Raw genomic sequence first — 23,804 nt, 5'->3', positions numbered from 1 at the left:
TTTTCTTTTCTGTTTACAGCAGGTCTCTGGCTCTCCCCATAAATATTTTCTATGTGTCACGTATTACGTGCTCTTTACCTTTTCTCAAAGGTCCCTGGCTCCCATCAAAGTACACGATCCCTGATACGTCCTCGTACATGGATGGCATGGATTTTTGTGCGGAAAGAAAGCAAAGACTTTGTACTAAAGAAGAGATTTGCCCGCTTGGCCAAAATCCTTCGCATGGAGAATATGATAGCCAAATGTGGGCACGAATTCTAGACAGGAACAACGACTGGGTTAGTATTGGTAAGTGTCACTGATTTTCTTCACGATTTTATACAATATCGTTTCTTTCTTAGTAAAAACACTATGAAGAACAACAGTTGTGGACCCAAGATTTATATTATACCCAATTTGGAAGTATTTCGCCTGATTGGAAAGTGACTTACGCCCGTATTCAAAAAGCTTACTCATACTCACACACATTGAGTTGACAAGCTTTTATTCGAGTGGGAATACCGTTATGAAAACATTGCGAGAAGATTGTGAGCGAGCTTTTAGGATACAGGGGTCAGTTGTTCAAAGCTAGGTTAGAAGTTAAAGTTCGAAATATCACCGCAAACGAACTTGTTGTTTGTTTAAAAGAGCAAATCGTGGGTTTACAACATGTTCGATAATTTTCTTCCGGTAATGATTTTCACTACTGGTGATGCTCTCAACATGTATTTATTATGATATTTTACAGGTACCCAAAAGCCAATTTGCAAGGATCACACCGATTTATCGATACCTAAACCCACGTGGGGGGAAAATGATTCCCCAAATGTAGTCAAATCGGTCCTCTTTTGTTGTCCGCTTATCATGGAAGGTCTGTATCTTAAGACTCATTTTTACAATCGCAATTTTTGATTTCAAATGCGATTTGGTATGCGATAATCGTGCGTAAATTCGCATCGACAGCTCCAGGTTCATTTGAAATGCCGGGGAAGGACAAGGAATAAAAGCCATTTTCTTGGTCAAACATCTTTTCTAATATTTAGTTTACCAGGTGTTCTTGCGATCATATTTCAGCCAATCAACTCTCATGCAATAGTGTTGTCGAAATAGAAATCCATTCTGCAGTATTTAATCGATTATATCTTTTGTTATTCTATACGTAACTAGTCGAAATTTTGTGTTTAGGTGTAAGAACTATAGTTCTGAAATTTTTTTGTCCACCGAGTGACTGCGATGAAAAAATACTTGTGTAAAGTTAAGGAGTATTTTCTATTGAAAGGCTTGCTACATAGTACATACCTGCCTTGGGAATGATAACATCTGCTTAAAAACATATAGCAGGATTTTCAACGTAAGATTTGGTGGACTCTTCGAATGCTTTATGAGGGTTTCTATATATTTCTTTATTTTTAGGACGTATTGCCCGAACCTGGAAGTATGACATCAAATTTCACGGAAATCTAAGTTACGTACGTTTCCCGAAGCTGACGCCTCTATCCAATTCCTCTGTCTGTTGGTGGATGTTGTTAAGTGTTCAAATCAATGAATGGAAGACCGTGTTTTCGTATCAAACCCTGGATACTAACGACCAGATCGAGTTCGCTGTGCTATCAGATACACGATTTCGCCTCACTGTTGGCGGCAAGGAACGGTAGGTGTTGTATAGATAATTTTGTTAGACTTTACACTACTTTATTAAGCTGGGTCATGCCAATGAAAAGGTCTTGTGTTGAGTGTTCAGAGATGCAATTGGTTGTGCATGATAAAGAACATGAGATCATGATGAATACCACATAGGTTGGCGTAATGTCCTTTATACTCGATGCTTTTAAAAGAATATCGAAGAATATCATCTGTTTTCAAAAGGCACATTCATATTTATTGAGCGTGACACAGAAATTTTGTCACTACTTATATACCAACGTGAAAATCCTTTCTTAATCAATGGAAGGATTTAAGCTAAGATACTGAAAATCAAGCTTTAATTCCAGGTTTTCGTCGTTTTCAACATATTTTGTGGATAATCCGGAATACCATCACATATGTATTTTATGGAGTTGGTTAGCACGAAAGGCAAAGATTTATCGTGATGGTCATCTTATTAGCACATTCGACAATTTACCATTTCCAAAGTCCCAAAGTAAGTATAAATCTGGTATAAATTGATTCAAGTTCGCCAGGTGCTAGTTGTATCAAGCCCGTTTAGCTTAAACGGTGGTTAAGTTCAAAATAGAAAGTCTATCGTTTTATTCAATAAGCGAACTAAATGTGTTTAACCTTAATATAAAGATATTGTTTGCAACTATATATCCAGTGCATAAAATTCAAGTTGACTCACTCAAAAGAGTTGTAAGAGAGTTATTTAATTTTAACTTAGCCGCCGTTTAAGCTAAACGGTCCTGATACAACCGGCCCCGGGCGGATATATATTTGGCAAATCTGAACACAAATGCATGGGAACATCCTAGTGGAACATTAATAGAACCAGATGTTTTTACTGCTTCTACTTATTTATGATATAACACTTGTGTATGCAGAGCACGGGTCCCTCGTGATAGGGCAGTCTTACAAGGAATCATCGTCAAGTTTCAATCCGGACAAATCATTCATTGGTGTAATAACTCGATTCAATATTTGGGATCACGAACTGGATGGTGATGCGATTGGGAATGCTTCTGTCGTTTGCGGAGAAGACGAAGGAAATATTATCGCTTGGCCTGAGGTGAAGCTATGGGCGTTCGATGGCGTGGAAGTTACCGATGGAGATGATTGCTTTCCTGGTTTGTGGATCTTGCACTTTTTGATTTTAACTGTGTATCTATGTTCCTAATTTCCTCTTCTATAATACGACAATGACCCTGTATATATCTATACATCCCTTATGCCCATATATGCCCCCAAGAACATGTTTGACGTCCCTCCTGATCCGTCTATTGCCAACCAATTATGTCCATGTTACACTGTGCTAGTTCATCTTTCAAGAAAACCCTCCACCCCACCCAACACACACCCACCCACCCAACACACACCCACCCACCCAACACACACCCACCCACCCAACACACACCCACCCACCCAACACACACCCACCCACCCAACACACATACACCCACCCACCCCACCCCCCAAATTAAGCTACTATAGCTACGGTTCTAGTAATAATCTTGTTATTGTTTTTTTTGCTGCAGAAAGTTGCTTAGAGTATTTCCACCGTGGCAAACAAAGTGGCTTGTATGAAATACGACCTGCAAAAAACCAACCAAGTATTCAGGTTTATTGTGATCAGGATACGGGTTCTGGGGGTTGGGTGGAAATTGGTTACCGCGCCGAAAACGAAGTAAATTTTCCGGATAAAAATTTCCAGGTTTGTAATTTTCCTTTACCTTATCTTAGCTCATAGCGGAGGTCAAGGGCTGAAGGACTAGGTTTTGGAATTTGTGCTAGATTAAAACTGTTAAGATTACGATAAAAATTAAGATTACGATTAGGTTTATGGGATTAATGGTCGGACTAAGACCGGGATTATTGGTCGGACTAAGATTATATCTAAGCCAGGATTGTACAAAACCCATGTGAAATATTTATTTATCTTGTTCTTGAGTAGTTTGGAAACTCGTCGTGTCGTTGATATTTCTAGGAGTACCGTGATGGCTTTGGTGATTTGGAAAGTAATGATTTCTGGCTTGGGCATGAAAGGATTCATCGTTTAACCTCAGCACAAACGCATTCTTCCCTTTTGACTATCAAAAACGAGTACTCAAGAATGTTTCCTGTTTCGTATCAATGGTTTATGTTAGGACGCCCAGAATCTGCTTATCCGGTGTATTTTTCAAACACGTTTGGAGCTAGAAATTATCTTCTGAATGATAAACCCTTTGTTACCGCAGACAAGGTACAGCAGTCAGCCATTATGCTTTTTTCACTTCATAATAATACCTCGTTTTTAGCCAACGTCATCCACACTTAAGAAACCAAATAAATGTGTGATTATATAGGGCCGTTCAAAAAATACGCGACCGTTAATTCTCCAACGAACTTTTCATTTCTATCAGGACTTAACATTTTTCTGCGGAAGCACGTATGGTCCATTTTGGCATGACCTCTCCTCTGGGTGTCACGTTTATGGAAACCTGTTTGGTAAACAACATACGTCTGATAGTAAAGGCGCTCAATGGTCGGGAGTTGGTACAGGAAAGCTTGAATACTGGTGGTGGAACATACGACCATCTCACAGTAAGTTTCATATTTTTTAGTTATATTATAAGGAAAATGGTTTGAATCTTTGAGTAGGATGAACTACTAGTTGAACTAAGTTGAATATCAAACATTACTTACACTACGTACTGAATGAAATAACAAAACTAACTAAATATTTATTTCGTTAGCGTTGAAGAGCCGAAAGCCCGTTGTGTACTGGACTGACGTGGACATTACTTGGAAAACAGCAAAGGAATTCTGCCAGCGTAAGGACGCTGATTTGTGCACATCCTCAGCCTTGTGTAACAGTGGAAATCGCCCGTTCGGTGGGATGTTCAAAACCGATAAAAAAACTCCGATTTTGGACTCGTTTGGGAAGTGGATTAACCTAGGTTGGTGTCGTTTGTCTATTTCGAGGGATAGAGTTTTCATCACTGAGTTTCATTCCCATCGTTTAGCACAAGAATTGTATAAAAAGAACGGTTTGTTAAAATATAATTTAAGGTGGTTGGGGTTCTTCTACAACTCGAGATTGCGTATCCTTTGTATTTGAAACTGTTTTTGTATTCGATATTTATCCGCCAACAAGTGCGTAATCTCATCTAAAGCTTCATGTCGATCATTCCTATGGACCGATCGATATAACAACCCCCCTAGTGTGTGACTATGAACCGATATAACACCCCCCTGGTGTGTAACTCAGACTTCTAACTTTCATGAAAATAAGGTCAAAGTAAGAGGTACATACATCAGCCTTTGAAGTCCCCAGAAACTTGCTAAAATTTAAATTATTATGTTTTTTGTTTGCCCTTTTTGAAAGAGATTTTTTTAGTAATACAATCTCTATAACAGTCTTTAAAATAAATACAGTGATGCTTGCTTTTAATGCTAAATCTTCTTTCTCCAGGCACTGATCCATGTGCTGTTGTTTCCCCGCCTGATGGCAATACCAACGATGTGTCATCTTACAAGAGTAGAGTAATCTGCTGTCGTGGTACGGGTAATTTTTTAGTCCAGCCTGGTTTTCATGTGCGAAGTAAAACCCGAGAGCTTCAGCAGTTCATCGAAGCATGCTTGGGCTGAACTGAGGAGAAATATTCTGTATTTGTATATGAGAGCATGTGTTTTGTTGATTGATCCTCATTGACCACCAAGTCTTTCAGATTTGATAGACCTGAACCCAGGTTCCCAACATTTCCAGAATTTTTCACGATCAAATTCACGATCAATTCATTACTTCTGACGTATGAAATGTTCACCCAATGTTATCTGTTATTATTGAAATAGCACTACATTGACTTTAGTTGATTCGCTGCCCATATACATTGAAAGTAAACAAATTATAAAACATCCACGAGGTCGACAAAATTGGATCGTGTGTGGACGGTCACAGACCATATGAATTCCTGTGAAACCTACCTTCATATAGTCGTTCATAAACATATAAGTTTTTCACCGTTTAAGCAAAACGGGCTTCTTGCAACCGGCCCCTGATTGTGCGTCTAAACTAACAATTTCTTTAGTGATGCGAGCTGCTTGGTAGAATTTTTTAACGATTAGAGAAAATGAAATGTTTCCTCCGTTTTTTGGCATTTCTTTATCTTTCATTTTGATTATTTTAGGCTATGCAAAGCGAGATTGGCGATACGACTTGCGTTTCAAGGGAAATCAAAGTGAAAAGATGAGATCAATATCTTTACCACCAATGAATTCCTTCACCATCTGTTTCTGGCTACGTACAACACCATTTAGCGAAGCTTATGTTACCGTGTTCACAATCCGCTTCGGTACTCAGTACAGAATGCTATTCTCTGTCAAAAATGATGGTTCACTCGTTGGAAGATTCCCACCTGTCCTAGCTGCGTACGCATTATATTGCCTTTAAACGTCTAGAATTGTAGGGAAAGTGTGCAGTTCAGTACAGTTCAGCTGGGTTCAGTTCAGTACAGCTGGGTTTAGTTCAATTCAACTGGGTTTAGTTCAGTTCAGTGCAGTTCAGTTCAGTACGGTTCAACTGGGTTTAGTTCAGTTCAGTACAGCTGGGTTTAGTTCAGTACAGTTCAGCTGGGTTTAGTTCAGTACAGTTCAGCTGGGTTTAGTTCAGTACAGTACAGCTGGGTTTAGTTCAGTACAGTTCAACTGGGTTTAGTTCAGTTCAGTTCAGCTGGGTTTAGTTCAGTACAGTTCAGTTCAACTGGGTTCAGTTCAGTACAGTACAGCTGGGTTTAGTTCAGTACAGTTCAACTGGGTTTAGTTCAGTTCAGTTCAGCTGGGTTTAGTTCAGTACAGTTCAGCTGGGTTTAGTTCAGTTCAGTACAGCTGGGTTTAGTTCAGTACAGTTCAGCTGGGTTTAGTTCAGTACAGTTCAGCTGGGTTTAGTTCAGTACAGTACAGCTGGGTTTAGTTCAGTACAGTTCAACTGGGTTTAGTTCAGTTCAGTTCAGCTGGGTTTAGTTCAGTACAGTTCAGTTCAACTGGGTTCAGTTCAGTACAGTACAGCTGGGTTTAGTTCAGTACAGTTCAACTGGGTTTAGTTCAGTTCAGTTCAGCTGGGTTTAGTTCAATTCAGTTCAGTTCAACTGGGTTTAGTTCAGTTCAGTTCAACTGGGTTTAGTTCAGTACAGTTCAACTGGGTTACTGGGTTTAGTTCAGTACAGTTCAGCTGGGTTTAGTTCAGTACAGTTCAACTGGGTTTAGTTCAGTTCAGTTCAGCTGGGTTTAGTTCAATTCAGTTCAGTTCAACTGGGTTTAGTTCAGTTCAACTGGGTTTAGTTCAATTCAGTTCAGTTCAACTGGGTTTAGTTCAGTTCAGTTCAACGGGGTTTAGTTCAGTACAGTTCAACTGGGTTTAGTTCAGTTCAGTTCAACTGGGTTTAGTTCAGTTCAGTTCAACTGGGTTTAGTTCAGTACAGTTCAGCTGGGTTTAGTTCAGTTCAGTTCAACTGGGTTTAGTTCAGTACAGTTCAACTGGGTTTAGTTCAGTTCAGTTCAACTGGGTTTAGTTCAGTACAGTTCAGCTGGGTTTAGTTCAGTACAGTTCAGCTGGGTTTAGTTCAATTCAGTTCAGTTCAGTACAGTTCAGCTGGGTTCAGTTCAGTACAGTTCAGGGGCCGGTTGTATCAAGCCCGTTTAGCTTAAACGGTGGATAAGTCAAAATTAAAAAACACTCTTACATCTCTCTTGAATGAGTCAACTTGAATATTGTGCACTGAATATGTAGTTGTAAACAGTATCTTTGTATTAAGGTTAAAAACATTTAGTTTGCTTCGTGAATAAAACGATAGACTTGCTTTCTATTTTGAACTTAACCACCGTTTAACTTAAACGGGCCTGATACAACCGGCCTCAGCTGGGTTTAGTTCAGTTCAGTTCAACTCAACTCAGTTCAGTTCAATATGTTTGCGGTATAAACTGTGGTGTATTTACACGATCCAATTTTTTCGGATCCAGTTCACTTCTGACGTATGGAATGTAGTCTGTTATTGATAAAGCAATACTGTATAGGCTTTAGTTGATTTGATGCTCATAAACATCATAAGACAACAGACAATAAAACATCCATGAGAAGTGAATTAAATCCGACAGAATTAGGTGGTGTAAACGGACCTTATGAATGCTTGTGAAAACCTAGCTAAATAGTGTAGATAATGCATTATTATATCTTGTATCCTCAATTTTTTTTCTTCCTCTTGAAGGTGGGAATGGTTTTCCTCACTGGATGGCAAATGGCATCATTATTGTCTTCGAGAAGATGGTTACCATATTGATGTTTTTGCTGACGGCGAATACCTCTTTCATTTTTTCGATAACGGTCATGTAAGCAATAAAGGTAATAGCTTAGTTTTGAGTGCAATTACAAATAAACATGCACGTGTCCGAGACGCATTCAGCTTAAGCACGCATTTGGCTTAGCACGCATATCAGACGCATTCGGCTTAGCACGCATATCAAACGCATTCGGCTTCAGCACGCATTTGGCTTAGCACGCATATCAGACGCATTCGGCTTCAGCACGCATTTGGCTTAGCACGCATATCAGACGCATTCGGCTTAAGCACGAGAGGGTCAAAGAGAGGTGAAAATGATGTGGTATGTTGATATTTCGGCGCATCACAGCTATTCGCCAATTTCATGTCGTCCCTGAAGTTTTCCTTCTTAATCTAAACTTGCCTGTTTTGAAAAACATGAACCAGTCAAATGCGATGACTGTATCAGATTAATCAATCATGAGCGACGTTGATCACCGAACAAGAGCGAACATGAACTAATCAAATGCGATGACTGTATCAGATTAATCAATCATGAGCGACGTTGATCACCGAACAAGAGCGAACATGAACCAATCAAATGCGATGACTGTATCAGATTAATCAATCATGAGCGACGTTGATCACCGAACAAGAGCGAACATGAACCAATCAAATGCGATGACTGTATCAGATTAATCAATCATGAGCGACGTTGATCACCGAACAAGAGAGAACATGAACCAATCAAATGCGATGACTGTATCAGATTAATCAATCATGAGCGACGTTGATCACCGAACAAGAGCGAACATGAACTAATCAAATGCGATGACTCTACTAGCGATAGCGATAAGAAAGAAAAGTTTTTAACCTGGACTTTTTTCATTCGTATTTATTTCTAGATAATGGAATGCTGTTCATCGGACATGAGGTGACCATGTCTGGGGAAGTCGTTCAGGGATCTCGGCTCATCGGAGATTTATCGAGATTTAATATCTGGATCAAAAAATATTCAGCGGATGAAATAAAAGAAATGGCTAAAAAATGTGGTAGTGAAACAGGAGATATTGTTGCCTGGCCTGAAATCAAGTATTACATAGAGAAACATGTGGAATATGATGCAACAACATGTGTTAAACCAGGTGTGTAGACAACATGCAGTAAACTTCTGAAAAATTCTGGGTTTAGCTGAAGCTATATCCAGCATAAATAAAGTTAGTTTACTTTAGGTTTCCTCCTATAGTAACACTGGATCAATAAGAGATGATCCTTACTGGACCTCTTGGAAGAACAGTTTAGAACTCATAGAGCTATCCAGTATAAATAAAGTTAGTTTACTTTAGGTTTTCTCCTGTAGTAACACTGGATCAATAAGAGATGATCCTTACTGGACCTCTTGGAAGAACAGTTTAGAACTAATAGAGCTATCCAGTATAAATAAATTAGTTTAGTTTAGGTTTTCTCCTGTAGAAACACTGGATCAATAAAGATGATCCTTACTGGACCTCTAAGAAGAACAGTTTAGAACTGATAGAGCTATCCAGTGTAAATAAAATGAGTATGGATATATAAACAGTCGATTCGCATGATTTTTAACACAAAATAGTTAGAGAAGGTATAAATCTATAGTAATAGCGATTTTCTGTGTTAGAGAGGCATTTTTGGCCATTCAATGAGATTGACGGAGGAGAAAATGCATATAAAGATGTTCTGAATGAGTATAATCTACGTGCACCATCTGGTGGACCTCCGATTGAGGCTGGTGGTGTAATGAATGTCGGAAATAATGGGCAATATGCGGAGTTAAACATCATTGATGACTGTTTGACTGACCCTGAAATCTGTCGAAAAACTGGATTTACAATTGGACTGTGGTTGAGGCGTGAAGGCAAGTTATATCATATAGATATCAGAATCATGCGTGTTTTGAGGTTAGCGAAAATGCCGATGAAAGATTTTGTTGTTTGGTCCATGCAGTAGCCATTTGTCAAAGCTTAATAATGTGCTTCCCTACGTGTCGAGAGAATAGACGCTCCCCAAATGCGGAAAACCTAATGTTGCACGAAGTTTGATTGGCTAGTTAGTTTTGCGGAGCCAATCAAACTTCGTGTAACATAAGGGTATCCACGTTTCACTTCATTGTGAGAAAGGTCTATCATCTGCGTTTCATCTCTTTGCTTTCCAGGTCTACAATCGAAAATATTGCCCGAGTCAGACTTACATTATCCGACGTTATTGAAATGGTTGGACACAGCTGCTTTCGATATCAGTGATTGGTTACTCTGCTATCACCATGCCGGGCCAGGTATGGACACCGATGATTTCCATGAAAGATGTGACTACGTTGGAGCTACACTGACCTTGGTTAGAGTCGGAGAGAATGTTTTCGGTGGATTTTCGAACGAAAACTGGGGAGGTGACTACCTATACTTTTGTCTTGTTTTTTTACAACCGCATATTTTATCATAGCTACAAAGGAAATTATTGATGAGCGCTTTTTATTTCAATTATTTTGTAAGGATCTTCAAGGCACCTGGCAAGTCACTCGTCATTTCTGTTCAGTATTTACAATCCTTCCCATATTGCTCCAGTGAAACTTGAGATCAAGTCTGGTCAAAGCGCCTTCGCTCTGTACATCGACAGTGGTTTGGGGCCAACATTTGGAAATAATTTCGACCTTAAGATAGCATCGCCAGAAAGCTCAAGCACTTTGGGTCAAACCTACAATCTTCCTCCTGGGATTACAGATGCTTCGTTTTTCACATCGACTGACGTGTTCACCGTTGATCAGATTGAAGTATTCTATGCCCATGGTGAGAAGCACTTTGCATGAGTTTAAAACTAGTTCTGCATTGGGTCCAGAAGAAGCAATAATGATTGCACTAATAAGGCAATTCCTTTTTAGAAATGAAATATTTGTTCCATATCTTTTAAGTTTGTTTTTTTCTTTAATTTAGTTCCGTCCGAGGCAGTGGGAATAGAGTTCCCCAGCGTGATAAAAGATGACCAAATAACAGCTTCGTTTTCTGAAACTCCCACGTTTGCACGAAAATACGCTCGCCTCCACAGCACTGGACGGTGGCTCCCCTTAAGAACGGACCCGTCGCCATGGATACAGATAAAACTAAATGGCGTGGCAAGGATAAAAGAAATCGCCACCCAAGGGTGTGTTGGAAATCGAGTAAAAACGTTCAAATTGTTTTTCAGTATGGATGGAAGTTACTGGACGAGCTATAAAGAAAATTTTACGGAGAAGGTAGAGCAATACATAAACTATTCCTCGTTGCGATGCATGTTGAAGATATCTTCTAAAATTAATGGTTTAGTCGGGCTAAACTATGTTGGTTTGTTTTTGAATTGCCCCGTCAGCCCAAGCATCAAGGCATGTTTTCACTGTAAAAGTCAGGTGAAAAAGTTGTGGTTAACTTAAATCCTTTACCAACAGAAGATTTGATGAGATATAGAAGTATAACAAATCGAAATTTACAAACCCAGTGTTTGGTTCGTTATATATAGTAAAAGTAGTTATATAGATGCTGAAGATGGTCCCTTCCTATAGAGTTAGGGGGTGAAGTCGGTAAACCCTATCCTATTTAATTCTTTCTTCTATGGCAAAAAGATATTGACAGGAAATACTGATGAAGAAACAGTGAAGAAAACGACACTACAATATGCAGTTGACACAAAGTTTGTAAAAATCTCATTTGTCGAGAAGGAAGGAAACTATGGATGCATAAGAATTGAACTTTATGAAACAGGTAAATGGTATAGACAAGAAAACGACAAGTGGATGGCAAACTAGACTGTCTTAGTAAGGACCTATCCGAATATGCTAATTTATTTCTTATTTTTTGTAGTTCAAGTGTGTCCAAGCACCTCAAACGGTGCAGTAGCCTGTCCTGGTGTCTCACCTGGCATCTCGGAAGTTAATTGCACAAATCTCGGCTGCTGTTTCTTAAATACAAAGTGTTTCTCAAAGCAGGAGACATTCAGAGGTACGAGATGGTGCTATGAAGTATAAGTAAACCATTGTACTATAATCTAATTTCGTCTAACATCACACTCTCTGCGCTTGACCTCATAAAGGTCTATCACCTGATGACAATCGATGAGGATTTTTTTCTGTTCACATAGATCTTGGTATGCAGTCTGGAGTCATACCAGATACAAGTATCACAGTTTCAAGTGTCTACAAAGACTTTCGACCAAACAAGGCGCGTTTTATGACAGATCATCAAGGTTGGAGGTCAAGTGAGTCTGGAACTCCCCAATGGCTTCAAGTTAAATTGAATCAAGATGAAACACTAACACATATTGCGACCCTGGGTTCTATAACTAACCGCGAATACAGTTACTGCAAGTCCTACAAATTGCATCATGGGAAGTCCTCTGATGCTTTTGTTGTTTATACGGAAAATGGCCAACCAAGAGTAAGTCTCACTTTTTAAAAATAATGCACATGCATGGTTAACTCCAAAAACTTCCTTCCTACTGCGCTTTCCTGTATTATGATGTTAGTGTGTTCTACTGCATTTCATTCTCCTGTACTGTTCTATATTGATATTTTCTGTGTCGTAAATGTATTCAACCATACTGCACTTCACCCTGTTGTAATTTATTATACTCCCTCTAGTACTCTATTGCACTGTATTGTTCCCTACCCTGCTGTACTCTCTAGTACTCTGCTGTACTGTATTGTTCCCTACCTTGCTGTACTCTCTAGTACTCTATTGTACTGCATTGTTTCCTACCTTGCTGTAATCTCTAGTACTCTACTGTACTGTATTGTTCTCTACCCTGCTGTACTCTCTAGTACTCTGCTGTACTGTATTGTTCTCTACCCTGCTGTACTCTATTGTACTCTTTAGTACACTACTGTGCTGTATCGTACTCCCAAGTACCCCGCTCTATTTCACCATATTCTACGACAGTTAAGTGTTACTCATGACTTTGTATCGTTTTTCAGGTTTTTGTAGGATATAATGATACACGAAAAATCAAGAATGTGTTTTTGAAGCCATTTATCGCTCGATTCGTTAGATTATATCCTGAAAGTATTCCAACCGGACTTACCCGTATTGAATTGTACAGAGCATTGCGAGGTAGATGAGCGTTATAAAAACATTGATCGTTGCCAAAAAATTTATGAGTTACTATATTTTTATTTTTGTAGTAGTTCTTTCATCTTTGTATCGTGTAATTAATTTTTAACTGCCAAACGCCTTGTTATAAAACCAATTATGAGTTTTTATTATTATGTATGCATATTCTTGTGTACATTTTAACACGTTTAGCCAATTCTATTTCTATTGGTAATCTCCTAAATAGTTGTTGAACCCAAGGGAAATTTCTAATCGATCTTTACTAGGGACTAACATACTTTCAACGTCGATCTACACGACTAAAGATCCTAGAGGCATATTTCTGGAGCAGCATACGTTAATGCAGTATCGTTTCGCCGTTCAAGCCGACAGAGCGGTATGGGAAGTGTTTTGGGAATGGCAAACTCACGAGTGGACCCACCTTGCCTTTACTTGGAGCGAGAAGGCTGGTATCAAGGTGTACGAGAATGCAGATTTCAAAATGGCCGCGAAGGAGCCGAGCCGGTTTACTGAAGCAAAATACTTACGAATTTCGGACAAGTTTATGATTGGAAAGAAGAGTAATTTAACAGTGTCACATAAATTTCGTATGGCAAATTTGTTTGTTTTAAAGAGATTTACTCCTCCCTTGGAATATAAATCGATGATCTATGGAGGTATACACATTATTTTCCACTTGTTTAATTTGTTTGAGTTTAAGTTGAACTTGTTTAATCACAGTTATCATTCCGTTCAGTTTCATGTGGTTTTGACGATACCTCTCAAAGCATGTGGAAGAATATGAACTGGACAATGACCGATTCATCAACACCAAGTAACCATACAGGACCTGATGAAGGGGTTCAAAAAAAAGGTCAGTGTGTATTCTATCTATTGGGGTGGCAGTATGGGTTGGAAGGGGGAAAATAAACTTGACTCCTATGCTTGCTTCAATTCAAACAGACTTTAATCTCGCTTGGGGAAGTCGCACAGCATTGTCGGGGAGCTCTGAGGGTAACTCCTCGTTCCTAGTCGATGGTTTCCTGGAGACTTGTGCACTAGTGCAACCAGCCGAAACATTGTCCATTCGTTTTGATGAACCTAAAAAAGTAAAATTGGTATGTATAAGATTACCATGTGCCGATTTTTTTAACACCTGCTACCCCTGCTACCAGTATACCTATTCCTGGAACAAAAATTATCGGATAATTCTCTGCGCCTGGTGTAAAATTGGTATTTAACTCTGGCCGCTACCTCCCCCTCTTGAACAGGTTTCGCGGTCCCTGAGAATTATATCTTCTACGCAATCAGTTAATTGATTTCTTTTTTATGCATCCTTATTGCGATATCTATATCCTCTCTTGTCCCAAACCTACCCCAAATGTTGCTTTAAATCCTCGTAATTCTACAAATAAAGCGCACGGGAGTATGAATCTTCGCCAAGAATATTTCATTTTTAACTCTTTAGGTTGTAGTATTTTTCAAGCGTGGATATGATCATCAAAAGCTTGCTAAATACAAAGTTTCAGCTTCGACAGCGTCATGTGCCGAGTTGGATGGATTTAACACAGAATTTGAAACTGGCAAATCCTTCTACTGTGAGCACGAGTCTTTTGTGGACATTGTCAACATAATGAATCTTGATGTTGACCCGTTGACCTTGTGTGAGGTTGCTGTGTATAATATGAGTAAGTTGGACTAAATGAAAGGAATTGTATTTTCAAATGATGAATTATTACATGCTCCATATTCTTCCAGGGTGGACGGGGGCGCTCTAGAAGGTGGGGGGTATTTAAGTAATCATCTTATACCCGACTCGTTTGAAAGCGACTGTTCCTAGGGATTATAAACATGAAAACCTGAGGTTCGTTTATTCGTATGTTTATCTTGAAATCGTTTTCTTTTCAGCAAGAGAAAAATTTGCGTATATGGAATCTTCCTATCCTGCTGCGAAAGGCTTCAGTGGTTTCCTCACCACAACGATCTTTGGTCTGTATAACTGCCTGCATTTCTCATACCATATGCACGGAGAAAACATGGGAAGACTAAACGTATTTGGTCCCGGGATGGACAATCAAAACCGGACGCTATTATGGAGAATAGTTGGTGACCAAGGAAAGGAATGGAAGCAGGGAGTTGTGAAGTTGGAGAAGAACAAATTGCAAGATTTCCACGAGGTACCGCCATTTATCTTGTACACAACTTATTTGTGCTAAAGATTTTAAACAGTTCAGTTTTCTGTCTCTTTCCAGATAATGTTCGAAGCTGTTGTAGGTGACGGTTATACGAGCGATATTGCTTTGGATAATGTCGTATTTACTGTTGACAGTCAATGTTACACTTATCCATCTGTTGCTAAACCGACAATCTCAGGTAATCGAAAAACACCCCCATCTAAACAACTATCTTGACGATCAAATTTAACTAGTAGGGTTGGAAATCGAAGATGATTCCGCTTAGCTGAGATTCGACGAAGCAGGAAATGACTTTGAAGTATTGAAATGAGCATACATCATAATCCTGGCAGTGGTGTAGTCATCTTGACAATAACATCTGCTTGTTTTGTTTCATAAAGACTTTTTTCAATACCTCAAAATCATCTCACTCTTCGTTGAATCTCTGGAAATCGAACTCATGTAAACAACCCCTAAAAGATATTATTTCTTTATATGTTAACGATTGCGTCAACGGTCGTATACTCAAATGTATTCATTATTATTTTTTTCTTCAGTGATTTCCCCCAAACGCGAATGTTCGTGTTTATCTGTCGCTAGGGACGGCAGCCATGTTACTATCACCACATGTACCGCGTTATCCCAAAGCATCGAGTGGCAGTCTGACGGTATATTGAAAATACAGGAGAAATGTCTGCGACCTGTTACAGATGATGTCATTGAGGGTACAAAAGTCGTGCTCAGTACGTCGTGTAGTCCAAGTGAAGATGCTTTCAGAATCACTCCAACAGGATCGATTCAGCATGTCAGAAGTCTGTTGTGTATCCAGGCAGCAGAGGGATGGAATGGTCTTAAGGTTGGCGATATATTAGCTTTAGGAAGGGAAGGATGTTCTGAAGTGCGCTGGCACTGGACAACGATATTACTAAAAGGTAGTGAATATATAGTCGAACACTTCCGTGCATCCGTTCATGAAATTCATGTCATTGCTTTCTATTTTGAACTTATCCACCGTTTAAACTAAACGGGCTTGATACAATCGGCCCCCTCAGGACCTTACTGCATTTACCGACTCTTCTTTGACTCCTTAAGTCATCACATTTACGTTTGAAATATACGTTTGCCCTGTTCAACAACCTTGTTATCTAAGACATAATGCATGTGGTATATACGTCCTTATATTCAGCTGTGACATAGAGTGTTCTAATGTTCATGCGTCGCTCATCTTTTTGCAGTTTCAGGTGTGAATTACTCCAAGTTGAATGTATTGAAACTCGGTACTAGTTCGATCTCATGCGGAGATTACGATGGCACGGTGATGCGTTTTACTCCAGTACAGATTAAGAGCACTCTGCCTGGTGCTTCTGTCGTCACGTACAATGATAAAACTAGCGCTTATAGTGCTGGCAGTGTCGTTGAGGTCCACGAGAATACTTCGAGTCTCGTTGTATCATTAGGAGAAACTGAGAGGATTTTGGTATCCGCAAACCACACAAGCATAACACCAAATCAACCACTAAGTGGTTAGTGTGAAAGCAACTAAATCATTTATAACTAAAATACAATCTTGTAGGAACAAGGTCGAGAGAAGATGCAGCTCTCTCCCTCTCTCTTTCACTATTTCCTAATTGCGATAAAAGTGTACATGACAAAGTGCTATAATACAAATGTTTATCACGGGAAAATGATTTACTCTTTTCACGTTTTTTTCCTGGTAGTAATTCTTTTTGTTTGATTCGTAGGCTCATCAATACTAGGAACAATGACAACACCAAAACGACTTTTGTCAGAGTGGCTTGGCTCTCGTGGTATCTTTTCTGAGTTTTGGAGACCGTGTGTTTATCTTACTAACGAGGGAGTTGCAAATTTTAACTGCACTTTGAACGGAGACGTGCCGAAATTGCTTCTTATTCGCAAGGAACGTGTTCTTATCGGAGGATGCATGGATCATTCCAACTCAAGTAAGAGTGGAGGGTTACATATATTGTTATACAAAAATGGGGAGTGAATATCATGTGGATACAATTTGTGTCTGAACTACCTAAAAAAGATACCCAAACGTGTTGGTTCAGTGTAGGTAGTATTCTACAATAAGCTGTCGTGGTTTGTGTCTGAACTACCTGAGAAAGATATCTCAAACGTGGTGGTTCAGTGTAGGTAGTATTCTACAATATACTGTCGTGGTTTGTGTCTGAACTACCTGAGAAAATTAAGCTAACTACATATGTCGAAATCAACGTTGGGAGAAAATGTAAATGTCTCATACAATAACGATTTCATCTTTTTTAGATCGAAGCTTCTTGTTTTCCCTCAAAGAGTCCTCGTCTTCAATATTTAACCAGACTTCTAGTAATGGAGGTGTTGTTCTCACCGATGAAGGAATGACGTTTGCCAATGACGAGCTTTCAATAACCTGGGTAGGAGAACCCATTGTGAAGAACGTCCTTGGTCGTGTGTTTAGGGTGGACCATTTAGACTCCATGGCCGGGGTAGGCCAATTTACTGCAGATGATTTTGAGGTCCTTCAACCCCACGGTAGGGTTCATATCTAATTGTTTTTCCACGTTCATATTGAACATTAGATTATGTAATCTTAAACAGAGACCACTTGGCACATTTTCAGCGAAAGATTTTGTATTTATATACTCGACGTTTTCTTGTAGACGAGGTATGCGTTCCTGGGTGTAAATCGAAAGACGTTTGTGACCAAATTACAGGAAAATGTATCTGCGACTCTACTGGTCGTCCACCTTCTTGGTGTTCAATAGGTTTGAATATATATAAAATACATAATCTTATAAATCTTTATGTAAAACGTAGTTTTCAGACGAAGGCTTTTTCTGATTTGCCAGTCTGATTTGCCAGTGTATTCAGTTGACCAATCAGGCTTCCTCCGCGACTACGTCACAACCCAAGCTTTTTATAAAGGTGTATATTTCGTGTGGTATTGCTAACACTCCTGCGGAATCTTTGCTTGAAACACAAGGAGTTTCCTTGTGTATTTTCCCCTGTCAACAAGCTACCACCAGGAGATTGTGTGGTATTGCAATCAATTACAATACTAAAGAAGATATATTGATTTTGTTTTGTTTAGGAGCATCACCCAACACAATTTACGCAGATACAGCATATCATTGGTCGTTAGATTCAAAACATAACATCTTAAAAGAAAGTGGTAGCGAGTATGCCTGGGCATTAGTTCAAGCCAATCTTTCCTCCAATATCGGAGTTAACGGACCTGGTATCGAGATTAAGAACGATGGAAAAGTGGAACTGATTAGCAACGACAAGTGCTTTAGGAGATCTGACGTTTGTGGAAAATTGGCTCTTTCATTTTGGTTCAAGAGTATAGAGACAGAAAAATCGAGCAGCGCAGATCGAATGTTCCTTCAGACATCGTACGATATATTGGGTCATTCAGGATTATTTATGTACTCAGGTGGTAGCCCGGGGGAAATCTTGTTTGAAAAAAGAGGAGTTATTTCCCAATGTATCCACACCTTCCACATTGAGCCAAATCTTTGGACATTTGTAGCTTTTGTCTTTGGTCTTCAAACTAAGTCTTGGCATATTTATTTGAACGGGGTAAAATTGACTACCGATGTGACTAAGGTATGTTCCTCTGCTGCACGTGTGAAAAACCCGGTGGGAAAGTTGATACTTGGAAATGGTGGAAAGGACTCCAGCGCGGTATTCGATGACGTGGCGGTTTGGTACCGAGCATTGGAAGACACTGAAATCGAGACAATATATCGTTACTATTATAAAGGTTGGTATAAACGAATAAATAATGCCTGCTTCGTATGATTTGACTGGAGAATGAAAGTCTCTTGTTTTCTCGCATGTATTTCAAGTCGAAAATATCACATGATTCTACGTAGGGTGAAGAATCTTCCTACTTTGCACGGATTCAAACTGTGTCGTAATTAATCGTCTTCCGAGGACTTGTATGTTTGGGTATCGAATATTCATGAGAACAGATAATTTACTTTGCAATTCACCCTGATGTTGATCGAATCTTTCGCCGGTTCTGTAGTCGGTACAATCTGTGGCGTTGTAAATTCATAATAAACTTTATCCTGCAGATCCACGTGTGTTGATTGCTTCACTGGACGTGAATCTTACTAACTTTGTCTGGGGTTCCGAACCTGTGAATAAAGAACCCAAGATGTGGAAATCTTTGGAGAATGAAATACACACAAAGGTTTGGAAGATGTGACTAGAAGCCATCGAAAATAAGAACCGACCTTCGTCTCAGGGTACTTTCCATTACCGCAGATCTCAGAGTTAAAACGAGAGATTAGAGTTAGAGTTAGAGTTAGAGTTAGAGTTAGAGTTAGAGTTAGAGGGAGAATTGAAAACTAAGATGACGCATCTTTTGTGCTTAACTGAAGTCAAATAGTCGATGACTGCACGTTTCCAGGGAGTTGTGGTGAAGTATAGTTTTCACTCGGCAGGGATGATCTAAGACGATGATATTATGTTGTCGTCAGCGTCGTAAGAACATTAACTTCTGAAGATGAATTCAGCCTGAAAAATTCTATGAAAGTACTCGGTATATTTAAAGCTATAAAATAGGCTTTTTAGTATAAGCGAAGGTCGGTTTAGGTTTCTACCTCCAGTTCAATGATTGCTGAGCACAATAGTTAACAGCACAATTCCATCCTGTTATTTTAGTTTGCATCGGTTTTTCCTGGATTCCAAAACACATCATTCGTTATCGATGAATGCAGGTAATGTTTTACATAAATATGTGTAATCGTACAATGTAGCTAGTTAACTAGCAAACTTACGAGTTTGAAAACTTAGTTTTTGAAGCTTACTTGCATGAATCAACTCAGTTACCGGTTTCAAAATATGGAGTCATCTGTGAGATGGTTCCTTAAAGTGAAGGAATTCAGTGAAGCCAAAGGGTGAAAAGTTTGCCATTCCAATTTTTAGACTTGCGCGTATATGTCAGACTCAAAATTTCCACTTTTTCAGTCGTTACAAGTCTTATATTTGTCCCATATTTGTTTTTTCAATCTTAGGAAGGAGCCTGTTAGCATGATGTGCAAGTTGAAACTTACTCTAAATGGTTCCGATTATGAAATGGTTGAGATTTTGGAGGACAAGAATGTCATCCCGGATATGAAGATCTCGAATATTACAACCTACCAAGGTATTGTTTCATTTCTGATAAATTGCAATTGAAACAGATAGATTAAAATAGGTTCGACTGGATTAGTTAATCTAGCTTGTTGTGTTCATTAGGATTAGTTAATCCTAATGCTGTATCAATAGGGTTATTTATTTAATATTTCCTTGTTTTTTTTCTAGTGCCTTTTCAGGCTACCTTTCCAAATGTGACTAGTCCAGAAGCATCTAAAATAATCCTAGAATGGAACCCAGAAGAATTTAGTCATTTATACCAAGGATTTTTAATAACAGCTACCAATAATAAAACAAACGAGACGACGAATGTGACAGAGAATGCGATGGGCTCACCCTACGAACTTAACAACATGACTGGGTACAGTTATTATATCATAAGGTTTGCAGTTTATACGTTGGCTGGTATTGGAAAATGGAGCGAAGTCGTTATTAAAACAATGGAAGACGGTATGTGGGTACTTGTGGGCTTCGTCAAACATCCATTGTCCTTCCTATTATTGTGATATCTTATCACCATTATCATCCCCACCACTGTGATATCTTGTTCATCAATCATTCATCATTATCCCCAGCACTGTGATATCTTATTACCATCATTATCCCCAGCACTGCGATATCTTATTACTATCATTATCCCCACCACTGTGATATCTTATCCATCACCATACCCAAGCATGACGATCTTCATCAATCGCCATCATCACAGCATCAATATTCAACTCCTTATTCTAGTTTCCTTTATGTTTTAGTTCCCAAGTATCCACCGAGCAATCTAACAGGGCATAACGCCAGCTCAACAACACTCAACTTAAACTGGAACCCAGTGCCCATCGAGAACACCTATAAAGAACTTCGAGGTTATATTGTATACGTTATTGAAACCAGTACGTCCATTAGTGTTAAAAATATCACGACGGATTCCTCCACACATGAAGTACTTATTGATGATTTGAAAAAGTTTCGAACATATACTCTCTATATCCGAGCTCTTTCCATTGACGTCGGTGTCAAGAGTATTACAATGAATTTGACCACGGCTGAGGACGGTAAGTGTACATTTTTTGCGGTTTGGTCGACCCAGGGGCGTGTTAATCTCGCCATCGATGGATAATTGTAGTCGTAAACGTGCTTGTGTTTGTAAACAAGCTGTGCAAGTTTTCTTCTACATTTGACGATTAATCAAATTGTATTTAGCGCCTGATTCACCGCCTGATGATGTCAAAGTTTTCAACTCCAGTTCACGGAGTGTGCGTATTGAGTTCAAACCAGTCCCCCCTGATCTCATCAACGGCATATTGCGTGGATATCGCGTGTTCTACTGGAAGACGCGCGAGGGTTCTCTCCATCGCAAGAACTTCACACTACCCAAAGAACCAGAAGCGGGTAAAGTGACGTTTAAACGACGAAGGCGCAGCGTGAGTCAGTACCACCAAGGATATCCTCTATTTGCTGATATTTATAACTTGAATGAATATACGAACTACACTGTTCAGATTCAAGCGATAACAATTCTAGATGGGGTCTTGTCACCACCATACACCACGCTGACCTCAGAAGATCGTAAGTCTACAGTTATTGTAGTGTAGGATTTGAACAATAGAGCATAATCCCATTCATAGTTAATCCTAAATTCATTTCATCCTTGAGAGATTGAATTCTCCGTGCATATGATTTTAAGGACAGCATAAGGTCTGAGAGATTTTTGCTCATATAAAGAAATACCCTGTCACAATACTCTAGTCCGCTGTAGCAGATCTGCTTAGCAGATGAGAGCATAGAAGCAAACCCCCTTAAGTCGGGAGTCGGAGGTGAAAACCTCTGTACACATATCCTTTGACTGACTAGGGAGTCAATAATATCATAAAAGAACGGCATTTATATTTTTCTAGTTCCAAGCATGGCACCACCCAATGTTACTGCAAGAAACAGTAGTTCAACAAGCATTCTCTTGGAATGGGATATGATACCAGAGGGTGATAGAAATGGAATAATACTTGGCTATAATATCTACTACACCGGCCGCAGCGGGGTAGAGCAGAAGTACGTGCATAATTCAACCTATGAATCGATCTCTCTGGATCTAAAGCATCTGGAAAAGTATACAGAGTATAGTTTTGAGCTGACGGTGTTTAACAGCATTGGAGAGAGTAACCGCAGTGTTCTGGTGTCTTGTAAAACTGACCAAGACAGTAAGTAATAATTATTCAGTTATAAAGATTTTTTATTGAATTGTGTTAAGTTAATACAAGTATTAATATAAACTAGTGTTGGTGTTCTTTTCCATTCAACACAAAAACACTTTTATTGCCTCCTCTTTGCGATGAATAATGATGAGATGATCTTGAGGTTTTTGTTTCATAATTTTATATATTCTCCTGCTGGTTTCTGGTATCAATCCCGTTATCATTACTAATCTTCATCAAAGACAGATTCACTAAATGCAGCGGCTTTTTTCCATTTTTTTTTCTCTTTACCATGCTTTACTCCCACCAATGTTCGGCCGATATCGTCGTCATAAATGGACACTTTCTTCTTTTGTACTGCTTCAACAGTTCTCAGTTCATCCAATTTCTTGTTCTGTGCTGCAAGATTCGCATTCAGCTGCTTCATTATTTCACTTAGTTCTATAAATTTTGCTTCCATGCTGCCCAGTCTTTCGTTGACTTCGTTCAACTCCTGACGTATCTCCTCACAGTTGTGACACTTGACTCTACGATGTTCGCAAACTGCTGTTTCGTGATGAATCAAATCACGTTTGTTGACTTCAGCTTCGCATCCTTCGTTTGAACAAAGAACAGGAGCAAAACCACACTCCATAACATGTCGTTCAAGCTTTCCCAACTCTACGAACCCACAACCACGGTTGAAGAATTCACAACGAATCTTTAATTCAGACAAACACTCCTTTACGATTCGAGGAGCTTCACGAAGCGTCTCAACAGTGAGCTCGTCCATACAAGAGGGACATGTCTCAGAGTGCTGGAGATGTTTAGTTATACAACCATGACAAAAAAGATGCTCGTTGTCGCGGCACATTACAGGATTTTTAAAAACATTTAAACAAATCACACAATGATAGTTTTTGCTCACAGAATGCTCGAATATTTCGTCCTCATATCCTCCTTGTACGTATGCAGCCGCCATGTTTGATATTTTTACATGGAATGTTTCATGTTTGATTGTTTCATTTGTTTGTTCCTGTCGGAGCAGCACTTGAGGTCTGGGACTGGACAGAGCTAGTGGTCTCATAGTTGTCTATGTGTGAAAAAAATAATCTCATGAAAGTCTAAATGCTTTGTTTTCGGTTTCAACAGTCTCTACGAATCGTGCTATTGTGTGATACGTATTTGAGATATTTCTCTTCTGTTAAATTTAAAGATAGAGGTGACACGTACTTATGACAATCATCATGTAAGATTTCAACAAAGTAACACTAGCCATTTTTATTAGTAATATTTGTGTCTTTAAGA

General features: G+C 39.2%; 1 protein-coding gene across 3 annotated transcripts in view; it reads left to right on the top strand.

Moving 5' to 3' along the window:
- Positions 1-23,804, top strand: part of LOC114525810 — a 60,965-nt gene that overhangs the window by 30,912 nt on the left and 6,249 nt on the right. For all 3 annotated transcript variants that reach the window (XM_028547244.1, XM_028547246.1, XM_028547245.1), the window contains 40 exons: positions 91-288; positions 728-850; positions 1,393-1,630; positions 1,971-2,119; positions 2,517-2,759; positions 3,168-3,343; positions 3,617-3,871; positions 4,032-4,212; positions 4,365-4,568; positions 5,084-5,170; positions 5,799-6,039; positions 7,872-8,005; positions 8,828-9,067; positions 9,577-9,813; positions 10,111-10,341; positions 10,445-10,738; positions 10,883-11,181; positions 11,545-11,683; positions 11,783-11,920; positions 12,060-12,355; positions 12,892-13,027; positions 13,294-13,683; positions 13,764-13,880; positions 13,970-14,124; positions 14,475-14,694; positions 14,915-15,183; positions 15,259-15,379; positions 15,738-16,112; positions 16,416-16,703; positions 16,923-17,141; positions 17,470-17,715; positions 17,844-17,948; positions 18,275-18,949; positions 19,266-19,384; positions 19,858-19,913; positions 20,211-20,341; positions 20,500-20,781; positions 21,084-21,380; positions 21,529-21,894; positions 22,224-22,523. In XM_028547244.1, coding sequence (XP_028403045.1) covers positions 91-288; positions 728-850; positions 1,393-1,630; positions 1,971-2,119; positions 2,517-2,759; positions 3,168-3,343; positions 3,617-3,871; positions 4,032-4,212; positions 4,365-4,568; positions 5,084-5,170; positions 5,799-6,039; positions 7,872-8,005; positions 8,828-9,067; positions 9,577-9,813; positions 10,111-10,341; positions 10,445-10,738; positions 10,883-11,181; positions 11,545-11,683; positions 11,783-11,920; positions 12,060-12,355; positions 12,892-13,027; positions 13,294-13,683; positions 13,764-13,880; positions 13,970-14,124; positions 14,475-14,694; positions 14,915-15,183; positions 15,259-15,379; positions 15,738-16,112; positions 16,416-16,703; positions 16,923-17,141; positions 17,470-17,715; positions 17,844-17,948; positions 18,275-18,949; positions 19,266-19,384; positions 19,858-19,913; positions 20,211-20,341; positions 20,500-20,781; positions 21,084-21,380; positions 21,529-21,894; positions 22,224-22,523 — 8,970 coding nt within the window. The remainder of the gene's footprint in view (positions 1-90; positions 289-727; positions 851-1,392; positions 1,631-1,970; positions 2,120-2,516; positions 2,760-3,167; positions 3,344-3,616; positions 3,872-4,031; positions 4,213-4,364; positions 4,569-5,083; positions 5,171-5,798; positions 6,040-7,871; positions 8,006-8,827; positions 9,068-9,576; positions 9,814-10,110; positions 10,342-10,444; positions 10,739-10,882; positions 11,182-11,544; positions 11,684-11,782; positions 11,921-12,059; positions 12,356-12,891; positions 13,028-13,293; positions 13,684-13,763; positions 13,881-13,969; positions 14,125-14,474; positions 14,695-14,914; positions 15,184-15,258; positions 15,380-15,737; positions 16,113-16,415; positions 16,704-16,922; positions 17,142-17,469; positions 17,716-17,843; positions 17,949-18,274; positions 18,950-19,265; positions 19,385-19,857; positions 19,914-20,210; positions 20,342-20,499; positions 20,782-21,083; positions 21,381-21,528; positions 21,895-22,223; positions 22,524-23,804) is intronic.

Source organism: Dendronephthya gigantea, unplaced genomic scaffold (genome assembly GCF_004324835.1).
Source record: "Dendronephthya gigantea isolate DGI-Jeju-01 unplaced genomic scaffold, DenGig_1.0 000035F, whole genome shotgun sequence".
NCBI lineage: Eukaryota > Metazoa > Cnidaria > Anthozoa > Malacalcyonacea > Nephtheidae > Dendronephthya > Dendronephthya gigantea.
The sequence above is the reverse complement of the archived record's forward strand: the minus strand, read 5'-3'. Positions and strand labels throughout refer to the sequence as shown.